General features: G+C 43.4%; 1 protein-coding gene across 2 annotated transcripts in view; it reads right to left on the reverse strand.

The window, feature by feature from the left end:
• The window catches only part of DAPK1 (death associated protein kinase 1), a 205,942-nt gene extending 204,053 nt beyond the window's left edge, over positions 1-1,889 (reverse strand). For both annotated transcript variants that reach the window (XM_003806677.5, XM_063594365.1), the window contains exon 1: positions 1,750-1,889. In XM_003806677.5, coding sequence (XP_003806725.1) covers positions 1,750-1,811 — 62 coding nt within the window. In that variant the 5' untranslated portion in view covers positions 1,812-1,889. The remainder of the gene's footprint in view (positions 1-1,749) is intronic.
• Between the last annotated feature and the right edge of the window lie 17,451 nt (positions 1,890-19,340).

Here is a 19,340-nt window from a genome sequence, read left to right on the forward strand (position 1 = left end):
AAAACTTCAGACTTCTAGTTTTTCAGAGCATTTCTTTAAAATTCCTAGGTCACACAAATTATTTAATAAACAATTTGTCAATCTGCCTTGCACAGTGGGGAGAACGTTATACACAGAAATGTACACTGAGCAAATCAAAGTGCTAGTGACAAATAAGCAAGCCACCTCCCTCCCCTCATCATCACGCCCACGAAATAAAGATCAAAAACTCCCTTCACCAACCACAGGGAGGCCTCTTTTTCTATTTCTTTCTCATAACACATAATTGTACCAAAAAATCATAATGAAAATAAGGTCAATATACTTAATCCATAATATAATAATCTCAACTAATTTTAGTCATCTCTCTTTCTAACAACACTTAAATGATCAGGCCACACTATGCAAATCAAATTAAAATTTATTTTTTTGCTTTTTTTTTCCAGTCCCAAAGGAAAACTCCAAATACCACTCATCTTGCTGAAAACCACAGGAAAGTTATTTAATTCCAGTTAAACCAAGTATTAAACTTTAATCTTAAACATATCCATGAAATGTGATTTTTGAAGAGCTTTCCTTATTTACTCACCAGATCACCAATAAACAGAGAGCTCTTCCTAAGCACAGGCCCCCATCTATGTTTTCAGTTGATACTAAATATTTAGAGAAATACTCTGTTACAGTAACTTTTTAAAAAATTCTACACTATCGTTTGAATTTAAAAAAAAATTTAGTTAAGCTTAGTTTCCATAATTCTCATTTGGCAATCCAGGATGTGGGTATTTTTTAATTTCCTTTTCATGGAGAAAAAGGAAGCTTTGTATCAGGACATCAGATGTATATGGGAAAATACATATTTCAATGCACATATAAGAAAATACATATTTTGTTTGTTTAAAGATCCTTTTGCCTACTCCACTCACAATGTAAATACACCACAGTCAAATTCCATAAATTCAGTTTTAAATGTATGTATGAAAACTAGGTTTTCTACTAAAGTTGACCAGAGCCCAAAACACTCTGTCTAATACACAGTCAAAGGAAACAGCAATCAGCCCTTAGATGCCCCGAAAGAAACCATTCTTTGTTTACCTAGAAACTGAAAGATTTTACACTGAGAATCACAGCTGCTACAGCAATGGAGGTATGCTCTGAATCCAGATAGCCATATTAGACTCTCATTGATTTGTTAAAAATTTAACATTGTAAATGAAACCAAAGCAACCACCAACACCAACCAGCTAATTAAATTCCTGGTTGCAAGAAGTTTCAAAATCCAAGCCCAATGTCAACATCTGGCAAGTCTCCATTTACCACCTACCAATACTTGCTCAAATTACACTGAAAATTTAGATAGAGGGTAAAGTACTAAGATTTTTAAAACCTATTAATTAGTTTGTACCCTCCGTTTAAATCACACATAAAAGCTAACTCCAATTGCAATTATAATCTTAGTGTTTGTCCTGTTGTCACAGAAGGGCAAGGGCTGACAAGAGTTAGCACGGACAATTAAATCTGATTTTGTCCAGGGGACTTGATCAATATACTGTGCATCATAATCTAGCCCTGAACTGCTGCCTCTCCTCCACCCCCAGGCCCTTGGACCAGGCGGTTTACCGCTGGGTTAGTAACTCTTTTCTCTATGATTTGCGCATCTCCAGAAAGGGCGAGGGAGACGCCTGATTCAAACTGCATTTGTTTACCACCCAATGGCCCCATCGTTATGCATTTCCACAATCCAGGAGGGTACGCTTCTGGCACCCCCTTTACCTGCCAAGTTCCTCGCCGGTGTCGTAGTAATCATCCACGTTTTCCTGCCTGAACACGGTCATGATAAACTGTCACGCCTCACCAAAGCCCAGGGCACTTCAGCTCCGCTTCCCAGACCATCACCACCGCTCCTGCGCCTCCGTAGCCCCCTCATGCATCAGTCTCCAGTCCTTTTGAAAAAAAAAAAAAGGCAATAATAATAGTAAAATGGCAACCCCAAAAGGAAGTAGACCTCCCCGGCGCTAAGACCCCGCTCGCTGAAGACCGGGTCTCCGGAGCTGCCCCTCCTCGCGGGGTGGAGAGGAGCACCCTTTGTTAAAGCTGGGCGGCCAGGGACGCCCCCGACCCCTCAGCCCCGCGCGCGCGCGTGGGGCCGGGCACCACGGCACCCCGAGGTCGGCGTCCCCAAACGCTGGGCGGTCTGTTGGGATCAGAACCGGCTCCGGAAGTGACTGGCCTCCCTGCCTCCCCTTTCTCTGCACACATACCCACCCAGCTTTCCCACCTCCAGGGACGCCGCGGAAGAATGAAGCCCTCGCCCAGACGGTACGCGCCTCACTGGGAGCAATCTCTCTCCAGCCTGCGGCAACGGTGGCACCCCCGCGCCACCTCTCGGCTCCCGCGCCTCTCCTAACACCGTGGCCACCGTCTCCCCTTCCCCGAGCGAGGCAGTCCCCAGAGCCACATTCCTGGCGACTCCCTCTCCGTTACCCGGCCGACCCGGCGTGCGGCCGCCCGGGGGAGCAAGGGAGGGAAGGGAGCGGCCCACCGAGGCGCGGCAGTCCGCTCCAGATCCCCGCGCCCCGACACAAAGCGCCTGGTCGGGCCGGCGCCACCTGTTCTCACCCGGCCCGCGGGGCTGGGGAAGCCTCGGGGCTGGGGAAGCCTCCCGGCTGCGATCGCACTTCTCCCCGAAGCCAAGTTTCCCTCCGCCTTGGCCTTCCCAGTTGCTCGAGGCACTGCCCGGACAAACCTCACCGCGCCCTGGCTGGGAAAGCAAAAGCTGGCGCCGGGGGTCGGGGGGACCGGGGAGCCGCGCCTCGCTACTCACCCGGGCGCCTGGGAGCTCCCCCGGTCCCTCCGGAGCGCTGTCGGAGGCCGACCATAGGCGCCAGCGCCGGAGACTAGCCGGGGCGGCGGCGGGAACACAGCTAGGGAGAGAGTAGGCGGCGCAAATCCCTCCCAGGCGCCGGCTCCAGACCCTGCCGCTGCGAGTTGCGGAGTCCCCTCCGCGGAGGGAACAAAGTCCCCGGCGTTGGCTCGGCCCGGCTGTCCTGCTCAGACTCCGAAGCAGCCTCTCGGCTCCTTGCCGCCTTTTGGGCGGAGGGCGGCCGGCAGGCGGCCAATGGGGACCCTGCAAGCGGGCTGGCGGCGCGGCCCACCCACCTCCGAGCTGCCCTGCCAGGACGGCGCTGCGGGTTCTGCGCGGCGCTCGCTGCTCCTCCCAGCTCCGCGCTGCGGGCTCGCTGGCGCGCTCTACCGCGCACACCCCGCACACACCCACTCGCCCCACACCCACGCCGGCCGGGGAGCCAGTGCGTCCGCCCGGAACGCGGGCGCCCCACCTGTGACACATTGCTAAGCTACCCTCTGACTGGGTTCTAGGGAAACACGGTTCTTTCGTCCCGAGATGTGTACTGGGATCCCAGCTTGTGCCGGGCACGGTGCTTGGTATGGGAAAATCACATAGAACAAAACAGATTTTTTTAAATCCCTGCCTTCCGGAAACCTGCATTCTGGTGGGACAGATAGATAATAAATATGTAAGCTAATTAATAAGGTAATTTTGGAGGATCAGTCCTACGTTTACCACGAAACAGGTTAATAGAATAGAGAATGGCAGGAAGGGAGCATACCTCATTAGACTGGGTTCCTCTGCCGGACTGGTGTTGGAGCCGAGGTTTGAAGGCAAGAAGGTTTGCAATCCGAAGAAAGGGTTGAGGTCTCCGAGACCCAAAGAAGCAACAGAGACGCAGAGTTTATTTGCACTATCCCATATGCTATTGGCTATTGTTGAGCTGAAATGTAGCTAGTCCCAAATTAATTGTGCTGTAAGTGTAAAATACACATTAGAGTCCAAGACAGTATGGATATGAGAATGAAAAATATCTCATGAATATTTTTATATTCATTACACTTTCAAATGATAGTATTTTGGATACGTTGGGTTAAACAAAATATATTATTAAAATTAATTTCACCTGTTTACTTTCTTTTTTTTGAGACGGAGTCTCACTCTGTCGCCAGGCTGGAGTGTAGTGGCGCGTGGCAACCTCCACCTCCAGGGTTCAAGCGATTCTACTGCCTCAGCCTCCCCAGTAGCTAGGACTACAGTCGCACGTCACCATGCCCAGCTAATTTTTGTATTTTTAGTAGAGACGGGGTTTCACTGTGTCGACCAGGATGGTCTCCATCTCTTGACCTCGTGATCCGCCCGCCTCGGCCTCCCAAAGTGCTGGGATTACAGGCGTGAGCCACCGCGCCCGGCCTCACCTGTTTACTTTTTAAAAGGTGGCCACTAGAAAATATAACAGTACCTATGTTGCTTGCATGAGATTTCTGAGGACTGTGCTGGTCTACACAAAGATCCCATATCCACTGGAGACCTCTATCCAGTTTCTCTACTTCCCACCCCTTGCTCCCACCTAATGTTTGGGTGGGGACGAAGAAGGGTTGATTCCCCACATCCCACTGCTGGAGAACCCCAAACGGTGAAAAGCTCCGAAAGGGAAATCTATTTTACTGCCTAGAATGATGAAAACTGACAGATGAAGAGATTTCCTATCCATACCGTTGTTCAAATCCCCAGGCTTTCTAAACTGAGTTGGTTCAAATCTCTGTGGTTCAACAGAAATTTTCAACTGTGAAGATTTTGGCCTCTTGAAAACAAGGCAAAACAAAACAAAAGAATACCCCTCAGGCCTTATGTCAAATCCTAGTCTTTTTTTTTTTTTTTTTTTTGAGACGGGTTTTCGCTCTTGTGGCCCAGACTGGAGTGCAGTTGTGAAATCTTGGCTCACTGCAAACTCCGCCTCCCGGGTTCAAGCGATTCTCCTGCCTCAGGCTACCCAGTAGCTGGGATTACAGGCATGTGACTATGCCCGGCTAATTTTGTATTTTTAGTAGAGACGTGGTTTCACCATGTTGGTCAGGCTGGTCTTGAACTCCTGACCTCAGGTGACCCTCCCTGCTCGGCCTCCCAAAGTGCTGGGATTACAGGCGTGAGCCACTGCGCCCAGCCAAATCCTAGTCTTAAATAACATTGCATTAATGACCCACAGGAAGGGCACACAGGAATCAAGGGGAAGTCCCCAAATTGGGAGACGGTATTAGCTTAAGCAGTGGGCTTGATAATACAAAAGGGTCTTGAGAGGTGAGAAATACAGTCAAAAATAACAACAACAAAAAAAGAGTGATTCGTCTGGGAAAATGCAAATGAATACATCTGTTGGGAGAAAAAATTTAAAACACAGATGTTTGGGATAAACTTGGAAGGTGTTTATGGATGACTGCCATATGGGTAATATTTATTTTCTGCAAAATAAAAAATATATTTTCCGAGGCAATTAAAAGGATTGAATCTATTTGGCAGCTAGAATGTCTTAACTACCCTAATGGACAATGATGTTCACCGGAGATTATCTGGAGTAGTGAAAAAGAGCATGAAATTTGGAGTCACAAAATTAGATCTAGTATTGGTGGAACCATTTAACAGCTTAATAACCTTGGATGAGTCACTAACCCCCGAGCTTTATGTGTACACCAATTTAGACAAGCATTTTAGAAAGGGGAAATGTGGTCATTTAAAAACATATTCACAAATTCTTTGACACTCCCCCAATCAAGAGGTGGAGTCTAATTCCCCTCTCAATAAATATGCACCAACCCTATCTGCTTGCTTCTAAGAAAAGGTAGTGGCAGTGGCACAGTGTAATTTATTTCCAAGGTTAGGTCATAAGGCATTAGAGCTTCTGCCTGCTTGCTTCTCTTTCTCTCTCTCTCTCTCTCTCTCACTTTCCCTCCCTCCCTCTCCCCCTCCACCCACTCTAAAGCCTTCAGCTGTCATGAGTACCCTAGGGCTGCCATGTAGAGACATGTGACAAGACCACAGAAAGAACGAGAGATGCCCAGAGAAGCCAGCTGTCCAGCCCCACCCTCACTCCCAGTTGTTTATATCTTCCAGTTCAAGTTCTGTGAGCAAAATCAATGACTTTTAACGTTTTAAGTCATTATTTCAGAGTGGTTTGTTATGTAGCAATAGATTATCTTCTTAAAAAGAAAAATTAAGAAAACTTATCTCTTAACACATACCAGGTTCCAGAGAGATGAAATAATTCTCTCAATTAATCTTTAAATAAATTAGCGGGGTTTTTATTTAATAAATAAATAAATAAGTGGTTATTTCCACTTTATATGTAAACGTCTCAGTTTCATCACCTGTGAAATGAAGATGATTATAGACTCTTACATATTCCTTGGGTTTATTGGGAGAATCTAAAGAGATAATGCATGAAACAGGACTTTGTACATTATAAAATACACCAGAATGTTGGATATTTTATTTTCTATCATGTCCCTAGCAAAAAGGACTCAGAGAGGCATCTCACACATAGAAGGCAACAATATAAGAAGCCACAAATTATGAGATGCCAGTTGAGAAGGACTGCTATAAAAATAATTATGATATGGACTATGGATTATAATAATCATGGTGATAATATTTTAAACAAACCCGACTGTAGATTTTAGAACATTATTTTACAGTCGTATTAGGGTAAAATAACCATTGCTATAAGACCCAACAAATCCCAGAGGTTTAACACATTAAAAATGTGTTACTTGCTCTCAGCACAAAGGTTTGCAGGGCATAAGCAGATATCAGCTCCACAGTAGTCATTCAGAAACCCAGGTTTCTGCCGTCTAATGAATCCATGCTCCTCCAGCGTAAGTTCCTCAGTTGATCCTTTCCATCTTTTGGCTGATGAGAGAAGAGATAATACAGGGAGGATTGCACTGAAGGTTTATGTAGGAGGTCAGATTTGAAGTCTGAGACAATCATTTTCTGGCAAGATGTTCTCAGCTCAAAGTGGACCATATTATCTCATTTCCACCTTTTGGTTGCTCTTTTGTGACATGGCTTTGGTTTTATCAAGGGCTAATATTTTTAAGAATGTTTCGCACTTTGGGAGGCCGAGGCGGGCAGATCACGAGGTCAGGAGATCGAGACCATCCTAGCTAACACGGTGAAACCCCGTTTCTACTAAAAATACAAAAAATTAGCCAGGTGTGGTGGCAGGTGCCTGTAGTCCCAGCTACTTGGGAGGCTGAGGCAGGAGAATGGCGTGAACCCGGGAGGCGGAGCTTGCAGTGAGCCGAGATTGTGCCACTGCACTCCAGCCTGGGCGACAGAGCAAGACTCCGTCTCAAAAAAAAAAAAAAAAAAAAGAATGTTTCTGCATTGTGGTTTCACCATTAAAGATTCTGTCCGTTATGCAGTTGAGAGCCTCTGATAGAGGCAGTCACATGACTGATTCCAGTTCCTCCTAGCACTGAGTGCTAAAAGTATTCATTTCTTCTCACCAAATCATATTTTCTTTTACCAGACAAAAGTACAGAGCTCATTCTGTTTCTCATTTTGCCTTGGATTTGCCAGAAAGCATGTGGCAAGCTCAGAAAGCACAAACCTCCATCTAATGCCCAATTTACCATCTTCTCTGATCCCGTCCGTAAGCATTTCTTGAGTATCTAGTGTCCACCAAATGTTAGGGATACAGATATAAGAGAAACATTCTCTGTCCTCAGGTAACTCAGTCTGATGAGGGAGATGGATCAACAAATAGACCTGCGATTGTGCTAAATATAATCCATTTGTCACTCTACATCTAATCTACTCTCTGAGCCGTAAGATTATTTTAATGCATTCCTTGTCCTCTGGTTGCTGGTAGGTTTAGACAATGGGGCACCTGACATGAGATGAAGGAGAAGGAAGGAGAGTGAAGCCAAGATAGTGATTCCTCTGCTCTCCTCCCTGCAAGATTGCCACAGTCCACAGCCAAACACAGGTTGCTGCTCCTCACCAGGTCGCGTCTTTTACCGGGTTTTCTCTTTCTGGGTTTTGGTAACCACTCTCTCTCCTTTGTCTTTTTGAGCCTAGGGTTGGTGCCAGCTCTGCTATTACTAACTTGGGTTCCTGCTCCATCCCTTATGGTCCCCCTGCACCTCTCCCACACCTCCCTGAATTGTACTAATTTGAGCATTCCATCTCTGCCCTCTGGACCCCTGAGTGACAGCATAATGAGAAAGGAGCCTCAGAAGACGATGAAAACAAGCAGGGAGAGTGCTTAATTCAGATAAGGGCTGGTGGAGGGTGAGGGTGGAGGGAAGGCTGGGATTTCAGGGAAGTTTCCTAGAGAAGCTGCCATCTCATGAAAAATTTGAAAAGAGAATAAGAGTAAGCAGGATAAAATGGTGGACAATTGCGGTGGTGGGTTGTTGGACAGTGGGGGTTGGAAAGGAGGGCATCTAGGCAGAGGAAAATAGCAAGGGTACAATCCTGGATATGACAAAGACTATGACTCATTCAGGCATCTGTAGGTAATCACGACCAAGGCAAGGAAATGGCAAGAGGCAAGAGTGGAGAGGAGAAGAGTCTCTTCCATCATGCCCAGAACTCAGATGAGATGGAGGGGTGAACCAAGGTAGAGCTTGAAGGTCCTTGTCCATCATGCTCAGCATGTGGCTGTATCACTCTGAAGATAGTTAATTAATACTAATTTAGCACAGATGGTGGGTCTAGAAAACTAATGAGATACTTTAAGGAGGTAGAAATCACAGGACCTGAGACCTTGGTACCTGAGGAAAAGGACACAGTCAGGGTGACACCCCAAGTTTTGGTTGAGTGATTAGGTACATCTTGCTGCCATGTAGGCTGAAATACAGGTAGTTTGGGGAGAGAAGATGAGGTCAGTCTTAGGATTACGAAGATTGAGTTACCCATGGGGCATCTAGATGTTGTCCAGGAGATGTCTGGGAGATGGGTGATGGGTACCTGAGGGATGGGGAGAAAGTGAACCTGGTGTATATTCCAGGGGGGCTGCAGGCATAGAAGGGGATGAGGCCACCTAAGGACAGGGTGTGCAGGATTGAAAAAGAAGAGTACTAGTGGCAGAACCTTGGAACAGTAGCATATGAGCCCAGGCAAATACAGAGGGGCAAGAATGCCTTGCCAGTAGCTGGAGCTTGCCAGTTGATCTGATGAGCAGCTAAGGGGTTTTGTTTTGTTTGTTTGTTTCTTGGGCAGAGAACAGGTGGAGCCAGAATGGGCATCATCAACGGGTGGTGAATTACGACTTCCTGCATATGGAGTGCCTCATTATGCTTCCAGCATACAGTATGTATCGCATCAGGAAGATTTGCTGTCTTCTTGGTCTGGTAGGTCCCTAACTTCCTTATCTATGCTTAACACATCCTATGATTTTCCTTCATCCCATTTTTCTTCTTTTTCAGAGCAGAAATGAATATTCACAAACAAAATAGCAAATGCACATTACTCACTTCCTGCTGAGCTGTGAGTGATTTGCAGTATCTCTCAGATACCTTCTCCTAAGATTTCTCCAGTCTCTCAGCCCTTTTGTAGTGCAAGGTTTTAAAGATGAGGGGCTTCACATTACCTGCCTGGCCATCTGAACTAGGAGTTTTTGATCCCAGGTTTAAGCCGCCATCGCCTGTGTTTTTTGCCTGTCCTCCCTAGTCCCACTTTCTCTCTGGCTCAGGTTTTTTTCCCCCAATTTTCATGTATTGAGCCCTGTGGTTTTGAATGCATTAAATTCTTTGTAAAAACAGGCAATGTGCAAATAGGCACTTACAAGTCACTGACCAGTGATCTGGCATTACAGGTTTACTTTTGCCTTTAGCCTAATTTCTTTTATGCCTGGACCAATTTCATTTAGGTTCTGTCACTACCTGAAGCAAAAGATTGGTAACACTAAACAGCATTTGCAAAACTCAAGGCTCAGAATGTCAATCAGGTTCCTAACTGAATTGTCATGGAGGTGCCTCGTAGTAGTGTATGTGTCACTCATTTTGCTAGCATGTGCAAATTTAGCTTTTGTATAACATGTACACTTTTCTTCCCACAGGACTCATTGACTATTGAGATTTTATGCAGCTGGCTACCAGATTCTACATTTCCTTGTAAGAATATTTGAATATATTAGTTGGCCCCAAAATAATGGCAAAAACCACAATCACTTTCACACCAACCTAATAATTAAAAAGGAGAATAAGACATTCAAAAGAGTTTCTTTCTGTTTTGTCAAATAAACGTCAAGCAAGACGGAAAAATGTCACCCAGAAAGAAGTGGTCAGCATTATTCATCCATTAGAAATGGATGTACCAATCATAATTACAGATAAAATCTGAACTTATATCTGCATTGATTTATTTTCTATTGCTTCTAATTTTTTTCTCTTCTGATGACTAATGAACCTCTTTCAGACCATCCAACTTAACACCATTGATTTCTACTTATTTTCCTTTCAGCAAAAATTATGGTGAAAATATTTTTAGTCAGTATCAAAATTCATCTTTTTGGGTTGGATAGGTATTAAATATTACAGAAGATTCAATATCAGTGAAAGCCTCTAGGTTTCCTGGCATGGTTTCATGAAATAAAAGTCCCATTACTCAAGCCAGTAAAGTGATTTACAGCCTTATTCATAGCACTTTGGTAGGATTTATAGAAACATTGCTTTTAAAAAAAGACAAACTTGCCATAAATTTTTCCAAAAGGTTCTGTCAGTTTGAAGATTTGCAAAGACAACAATAATCTTTGATCCATTCAATGCTGTATTCACATACCAAGAGCTCTAAATGTACACACCTATAAAATTGGTGCCTTCTGTTTATATAGACTTAATATGTCCAAATATACTCTTTTTTGACAACCATATCAAAATATGGGTGCAATTTAATGTGTTGATTAAGCATTTTCTACTATTTTCTCTCTCTCTCTTTTTTTTTTTTAAATGTTTTTGACAATGTCTCTCACTCTGTCACCCAAGCTGGAGTGCAGTGACATGATCACCGCCCACTGTAGCCTCAACCTCCCAGGCTCAAGCAATCCTTTCTCCTCAGCCTCTCAAGTAGCTGGGACTATAGCTATGTACCACCACGCCTGGCTAATTTTTTATTTTTTGTAGAAATGAGGTCTCTCTGTGTTACCCAGGATGGTCTTAAACCAAGCGATCCTGCTGCTTTGGTCTCCCGAAGTGTTGGGATTACAGGCATGAGCCACCACACCAGGCCTCACTTAATTATTTATTGAGTAACAAGGATGGCAGTGAAAAAGACACAGGGAAAAGACCAGGTGTGGTGGCTCACACCTGTAATCCCAGCACTTTGAGAGAACAAGGCCTGTGGATCATGAGGTCAGGAGATTGAGACCATCCTGGCTAACAGGGTGAGACCCCGACTCTACTAAAAATACAAAAAAAAAATTAGCAGAGCGTGGTGGTGGGCCCCTGTAGTCCCAGCTACTCAGGAGGCTGAGGCAGGAGAATGGCGTGAACCCGGGAGGCGGAGCTTGCAGTGAGCCGAGATCACGCCACTGCACTCCAGCCTGGGCAACAGAGTGAGACTCCATCTCAAAAAAAAAAAAAAAAAAAAAAAAAACAAGAAAAAGACCCAGGGATTTATGATGTAGAAGCACTGTGATCACATGTTGTATTTCTTTAGACTCCTCTTAAAAAAGGATGTACTTGGGTTTTTTTAAAATTTCCTGCTTACATTTCTTAGAATAAAGTCAGGAAGTGGAACTCCCTAACTACAACCAATCCCCTAATCCAGGTTATAAGAAAGGCAAAACAGTTGAAAATGCATTGCCCATCTCTTCTGCCCACCTTCACTCCACTCCCCTCCTTTTAGTCTACCTCACCCTCTTAAGCTTTAAAAAACACCCCTACAATCCTATCCAAGCTTTTGCACGTGTGATTAATTTTTCAAGTATTAACAGATTATTTCATCTATTACAAAGTTATAACTTAAATACATCTTTTAAAAAAGTTATATCTTAAATACATCGTTTAAAAATGTTTCTTGACTTTGGAGTAATTTGATTAGGCATTTGATTGTAGGCCACATCATAAGCTTTTAAGAAACTTGTAGGCTCCTTGAGCATTGGAAGTCTATGTCTTTTAGAAATTTGTGTCTTAGAGGGCTGGGCGCAGTGGCTCATGCCTGTAATCCCGGCACTTTGGGAGGCCAAGGTGGGCGGATCACCTGAAGTCGGGAGTTCGAGACCAGCCTGACCAACATGGAGAAACCCTGTCTCTACTAAAAATACAAAATTAGCCGGGCATGGTGGTGCATGTCTGTAATCCCAACTACTCGGGAAGGCTGAGGCAGGAGAATCGCTTGAACCCAGGAGGCGGAGGTTGTGGTGAGCCAAGATTGTGCCATTGCACTCCAGCGTGGGCAACAAAAGCGAAACTCTGTCTCAAAAAAAAAAAAAAAAGAAAAGAAATTTGTGTCTTAGAATAACTCAAAAAGTTCAGGAGTGTGGGACTAGGCACACAGAGAATATTTAATTCTGGATTAATTGCTTTTTTTTTTTTTTTTTTTTTGAGACGGAGTTTCCCTCCTGTTGCCCAGGCTGGAGGGCAATGGCGCGATCTCGGCTCACGGCAACCTCCACCTCCCAGGTTCAAGTGATTCTCCTGCCTCAGCTTCCCGAGTAGCTGGGATTACAGGCACGCGCCTACCAACCTGGCTAATTTTGTATTTTTAGTAGAGACGGGGTTTCTCCATGTGAGTCAGGCTGGTCTCGAACTCCCAACCTCAGGTAATCCACCTGCCTTGGCCTCCCAAAGTGCTGGGATTACAGGCGTGAGCCAACGCGCATGGCCTTAACTGCTTTTTAGTGTAATGAATTAACTACAATAACGTCCTGATATACAGGTGGTCTTTACTTGTAACCAAAATGCATTTCAGGAACCTTGAGCATTATGCAGTTCCTGGTATAACAGAAAGCTCTTTTCCATTAAAGAATACAATAATTGGAAGCCGTACTACTGACCAAGAATTTGGCATCAAATAAATCGTGGCAGTAAACAAGGATATGTCATGAAAGCCAAGGCTCAGCAACTATAACCTCCTTGGAAATACAAAGCAGTAAGATTATGCTCCAAGAATAATAAAAAGGGGCATAGAGACACTATACATATCCACCATAGCACTTCATTCATCGTTATAGTTGAGTGTGTGTGTGTACAAAATCACATAAAATGCAACTTTATGGTATTATAAATTCTGGTTAAAATAGGATGCCGAGTAAAACAAACATTAATTAAACAGTTGACCAATAATTGTGCTGGCCTTCCTAGAGTTTGGAAGGACTTTCGGGTGGTAATTGGAATGGGCCAGGTCCCTAATATCTGTCCAAGAAATGTTGAGCTGATTCTTTTTCTCTCTTAGAAAAGTTCCTTAAAGCAACAAGAGGCTTTCAAGTTCATTGTCACTGCTGGCGGATCCAAAGGATGGGATGAGGTACTCAGTGTGTTAGTTCCTGACATCAATGGTTGCTGCACAGAAAAGTGGTTTTTTAAGGATCTCGTATTTGACCAAAAAAACCCCCCTTCACTTTTGCATCTTCAATTTGTTTACAAACACTATTTATTATTAAAAATAAAAAAGGTCCCAGAAAAGAATAAACAAGAACCTTTTCCAGGTCATTGGAAAACCTTGAACCTATAATAGTTTTATGTATTTTTCATACATTTGCTGAGTGAGGCATACAAGAAAATCCAACCAACCTGATCTGTTCCCTGAAGACTCTGACAGAAACCACACAATGGAGGGTAAAGGGTGTTCTGAATCTGGCAGGATGGTGAACAAGAAACTCAAAAACCCTCTAGCTACAGGGTACTAGAAACATATTAATAACATAGAGCAAGCATCATTTAAATGTACATCTGCCTCTGAAAGAAAGTAAGGAAGAGGCGGGCCATGGTGGCTCATACCTGTAATCCCAGCACTTTGGGAGGCCGAGGCAGGTGGATCACTTGAGGTCAGGAGTTCGAGACCAGCCTGGCAACATGGTGAAACCCCATCTTTACAAAAATACAAAAGAATTAGCTGAGCATGGTGGCACATGCCTGTAATCCCAGCTACTTAGGAGGCTGAGACAGGAGAATTGCTTGAACTCAGGGGACAGAGGTTGCAGTGAGCCAAGATCGTGTCATTGCACTCCAGCCTGGGCGACAGAGTGAGACGTCATCTCAAAAATAAATAAATAAGTACGGAAGATACAACCAGCTCTGACAGCATGGGGGATAGGGTTGGGTTGGGTTTTTAATACCCAAGTGAGACAGGAGATGACACTTTTAGCACTTTTGTCTCCAAAAGACAAAACTTTCAGTAAGAGGTAGCCTTGATGAAAATTCACCCACTTACGAAAACTGATAACAAAAAGCTGATCTGCCATAAAATCCATGAGAGTTTATATAACCTCAGACCTCATCCTCACATGGAATTGCGTTTAAAATTCACATTTCATGATTGGTCCAAAATCATCTTAGTCAAATAAGTGTTTCTCCACTGGTGAACTCTTCTGGAGAGACCTGTCCTCATCTCACGCCAGGGAGAATAACCAAGCCCCATTGAAGATGAGCTCACAATGGAAGACTGCAAAACCTTTGAGGAACCAATGTAGCATAATTAGGTACAGCAGATTTAATAAATAACCAAGGTAGTTTCACTCCCACTAACTTCAGATAACAGGACAATTGGATAGAGACTGTAAAATAAGAATGCTTAAAATGATTAAAGACATAAAAGAAGGAATCACACTTAAAAATGTTAAAAAGACAAAACTTAAAATAGTTGACAGCTTGTTAATGGTTAATTGACAGTTGTTAGGCAACTGTCAAGCAGCATGGATAGCAGGAACTTCAATCCAAAAAGAGATGACACGGCCGGGTGCAGTGGCTCATGCCTGTAATCCCAGCACTTTGGGAGGCCGAGGCGGGCGGATCACGAGGTCAGGAGATCAAGACCATCCTGGCTAACACGGTGAAACCCCGTCTCTACTAAAAATACAAAAAATTAGCAGGGCGTGGTGGTGGGCGCCTGTAGTCCCAGCTACTCAGGCGGCTGAGGCAGGAGAATGGCGTGAACCCAGGAGGCAGAGCTTGCAGTGAGCCGAGATTGCGCCACTGCAGTCCAGCCTGGGCGACAGAGCGAGACTCCGTCAAAAAAAAGAAAGAAAGAAAGAAACAAACAAACAAAAAGAGATGACAAGTGGGAGCTGTGGCTCTCACATGTTTTGACTGCACTGGATTTTTCTCCATACACTGCATTCAACCGTAATTCATTTTAATGTCTGTCATTTCAAAGCAAGAATAAGGTGGAAGTGCACCCGTTCCCAAGGAGAAATAATAGATTTGTTTGGTTTAAAAAAGTGGACCAGGCTGGGCGGAGTGGCTCATGCCTGTAATCCTAGCACTTTGGGAGGCCAAAGTGGGCTGTTCGCTTAAGTTTAGGAGTTTGAGACCAGCCTGGGCATCATAGTGAGACCCTGTCTGTACAATAAATACAGAAATTAGCCAGGCGTGGTGGCATGTGTCTGTCGTCCCAGCTACTCAGGAGGCTGAGGTAGGAGGGTTGCTGAGCCCAGGAGGCAGAGGTTGCAGTGAGCCATAATTGCACCTCTCCACTCCAGCCTGGGCAACAAAGCAAGACTCTGTCTCAAAATAAATAAATAAATAATAAAAGGAAAAAAGTGGACCAGATATTCCTATGGAATTGGTTAGTGATTGCAAATTCTTATTGGGACCATCTCTATGCGTTTGAACAATTTTACACTTTAAAAATCGCATAGTGCTTTTCTTTAATCAAGTTTTTAGAATTTTGCTTGTATTTGGCCATATTTGAGTAGGTTAGACTTTAGGCTCCTATTTTTTTCCTCTCCAGACCAGTTTTGATACTGTTCCAGTCTGTTCATCTGTCTTTCTGAGAGTATCAGTACATAGATAAGCTTGTAGAACAAGCTGGAAACTGGAGTTGAGGAGACTTGGCTTCTATGGCTCACTGTACCATTAACTCTGCCATGGGGTCTTGAGCAAATGGCATAATAGCTCTCAATACCGATTTCTCCTTTTTAAATTTTTTTAGACAGAACTTTGTACCAGACAGATAATATAAGTAGGTAAGGTGGCAAACAAAACACATATGTGAACCAGATTTCACTGGTGTATAATGCCTACTTGACTGGATTTTTTTTTTTGAGACAGGGTCTTGCTATGTTGTCCAGGCTGGAGCTCAGTGGCTATTCATAAGTACAATCATGGTGCAGTATAGCTTTGAACTCCTGGGCCCAAGTTATCCTTCTGCTTCAGCCTCCTGAATAGCTGGGACTACAGATATGTGTCACTGCACATAGCGAATAGATTGTTTTTTAGAGCAGTTTTAGGTTCACAGTATTATTGAGCAGAAGATACAGAGATTTCTTATATAACCTCTGCCCCCACACGCAGAGTCTCCCCCATGATTAATATCTCCCACCATAGTGGGAGTACATTTGCTCCAATTGATGAATCTACATTGACACATCATCACCCAGAGTTCATAGTTTACATTAGAGTTCACTCCTACTAGGCACATTCTGAGAATGTGGACAAATTTATAATTGTAGCCACCATCATAATGTTATATATAACAGTTTCACTGCCCTAAAAATTCTCCATGCTCTACCCGTTCATGCCTCCCTCTTCTCTAACACCCAGCAACCACTGATTCTTTCACTGTTTCCATAGTTTTGCCTTTTCCACAATGTCATAGTGGAAATCAGAGTTTGTAGCCTTTTCAGATACACTTCTTTGACTTAGTCATAAGCATTTAGGGTTCCTCCATGGTTTTTCATGGCTTGATAGCTCATATCATTTTCGCAGTGAATAGTATTCCATTGTCTGGATGTACCACAATTTATCCATTCATCTACTAAAGGACATCTTGGTTACTTCCAAGTTTTGGTAATTATGAATAAAATTCCTTTAAACATCTGTGTGCAGGTTTTTTGTATGGACATACATTTTCAAATCCTTTGGGTAAATACCATAAACCTTGATTACTGGATCCTAGGGTAAGACTATGTTTGGTGCACAAGAAACTGCCAAGCTGTCTTCCACAGTGGCTGCACCATTTTGCATCCTCACCAGCAATGAATGAGAGTCCCTGTTGCTCCACATCCTCATCACAATTTGTTATCGTCAGCGTTCTGGATTTTGACCACTGTAACAGGCAATATAGAGGTATCTCATTATTGTTTTAGTTTGCATGTCCCTGATGACATATGCTGTGGAGCATCTTTTGATAAGCTTATCTCTCCATCTTTGTCTGTTAAGGTCTCTGGTCCATTTTTTAGTGGATTGTTTATTTTCTTATTACTGTGGATCACTATTTCCTAAACTGTGTTCCATGGCGTTCCATTCTTTGACATGCTAACAGAAGTGATCTGTGTGCAAAAAAAAAGCATTCCACGGTCAGATAAGCTTTGGAGAATTCTAAAGTAAAAAGAACCAAACAGTTTCTTTTCAACACAACTTCTCAGACCTTTAATAGGATATTAGGCAAGGGGGTGCTCCAAGGCAGGAATTTGGAGTGCCAGGGTTCCCTAACTTATTGAACCTTATTTTGTCCAGGGACATGAGAACAACAAGAAACACTAAATATTGGCAGACTACTTTGTATATCTTTCAGCTCCATGGTTCTGAATATAGCCACAGGGATACATTCTTGTTTATGTGCTATTTCTAAGGCAATTTAGGCAGATATAAATATAGGTAATACCACTTCTATGGAAATTATGACTGTATATACCAGAGTACTCCCAAATTTGGAAACTTTCTCTTAGAATATTAAGCATCTGTGGCCGGGTGCGGTGGCTCACATCTGTAATCCCAGCACTTTGGGAGGCCAAGGTGGGCAGATCACGAGGTCAGGAGTTCGAGAACATCCTGGCCAACATGGTGAAACCCCGTCTCTACTAAAAATACAAAAATTAGCTGGGCGTGGTGGCACGCGCCTGTAGTCCCAGCTTCTTGGGAGGCTGAGGCAGGAGAATCTCTCGAACCGAGGAGGCGGAGGTTGCAGTGAACTGAGATCACACGACTGCACTCCAGCCTGGTGACAGACGAGACTGCATCTTAAGAAAAAAAGAAAAAAGAAAGAAAAAAAGAATATTAAGCATCCCTTAGGTCCAGCTCCTGTCTTGTTTTCTTCTTGAAACTTTTTCTCATATTTATAGTCTACATTGATCTCTCTTCTCTAAACTTCTATGACCCTTTAATTATTTCTATGCAATTAACCTCCTAAATATGTGTTCCTTTAAATAACCTTTATTATTCCATGTTTGATTATCTCATCTCTCAAAACACACTGTTCTTCAGGAATGTGCCTTGTATTATTACTGCTCAGTGCCCCACAGCTGAGCAGAATGTTCTACATATGGGACACTTTTAAGTAAAACTGTCAAATAATTGTTTTTTTTTTCCTAGATATTCCTTCCTTCCTTCCTTCCTTCCTCCTTCCCCCTTCACTCCCCCTCCCTCCCTTCCTTTCTCCCTCCCTCCCTTCCTTCTCTAGCTTTTGATTAAAGATATGCTAATTGAAAACATAACAGTTCTATTTTCAGAGAGGATCACAGTAGTGCTAAATTAGATCCATTGGCTTCTAAAACTCACTGCAAGCTGTTTAAGAGCACCAATGCATAGGTGTTCCTGAAGGTGCAAACTTTATGGCACCTTTAAGTTATGCACCGTGACAAATTTTCCCCATGACCAATAAGCTGTGCACCTGCCGAGAAGCAGAGAAAAATGTATTTAATGATGACTAAATGCATTGTATTTTGACAGTGAAATAAACCATTTAAAAATATGATCGCAGCAAGGCAGACTTCTAAGCAGCATTGCAAATGTTTAACATATCATGTCCTGCCTTTGGAGTGTTCTGTAATATTAAATAGGATTAGCCAGGTGGATTTCTCAATATTCTGATTACAAGGCAGAGGCAACCAAATATTGTTAAAATCTGTCATCAGGTAAACCCAGGCCTTTCAATCTTCTAGCTATAGAGAACTGTGAGTTCTGTACAAATGGTAACCTAGAAACAGAAGCAACCAAAATACTTGAATTAAAATGATTCACATGATTGGGGAAAACTCAATACATGCTTTTGACCGAGGATAATCACTTTTAAAAGGAATTGCAAAATGTGCTAAATATAATTTAGTTGTACTCTGAAAACAAATAAATTACAAGAAAGCTTTTTAAAAATTTTTATTTTTAGACAGGTTCTCACTGTGCTGCCCAGGCTAGAGTGCAGTGGCTTAATCACAGCTCACTGTAGCCTGTGGGAGATCAACCTTGGTCTCCCACCTCAGCTGCCCGAGTAGTTGGGATCACAGGTGCATACCACTATGCCTGGCTAATTAAAAAAATTTTTTTTTGTAGAGACAGGGTCTTGCTATGTTGCTCAAGCTGATCTTGAACTCGTGGCTTCAAGCAATCCTCTCACCTTGGCCTCCCAAAGTGCTGGG

The sequence above is a fragment of the Pan paniscus genome, chromosome 11 (genome assembly GCF_029289425.2).
Source record: "Pan paniscus chromosome 11, NHGRI_mPanPan1-v2.0_pri, whole genome shotgun sequence".
Taxonomy (NCBI): Eukaryota; Metazoa; Chordata; class Mammalia; order Primates; family Hominidae; genus Pan; species Pan paniscus.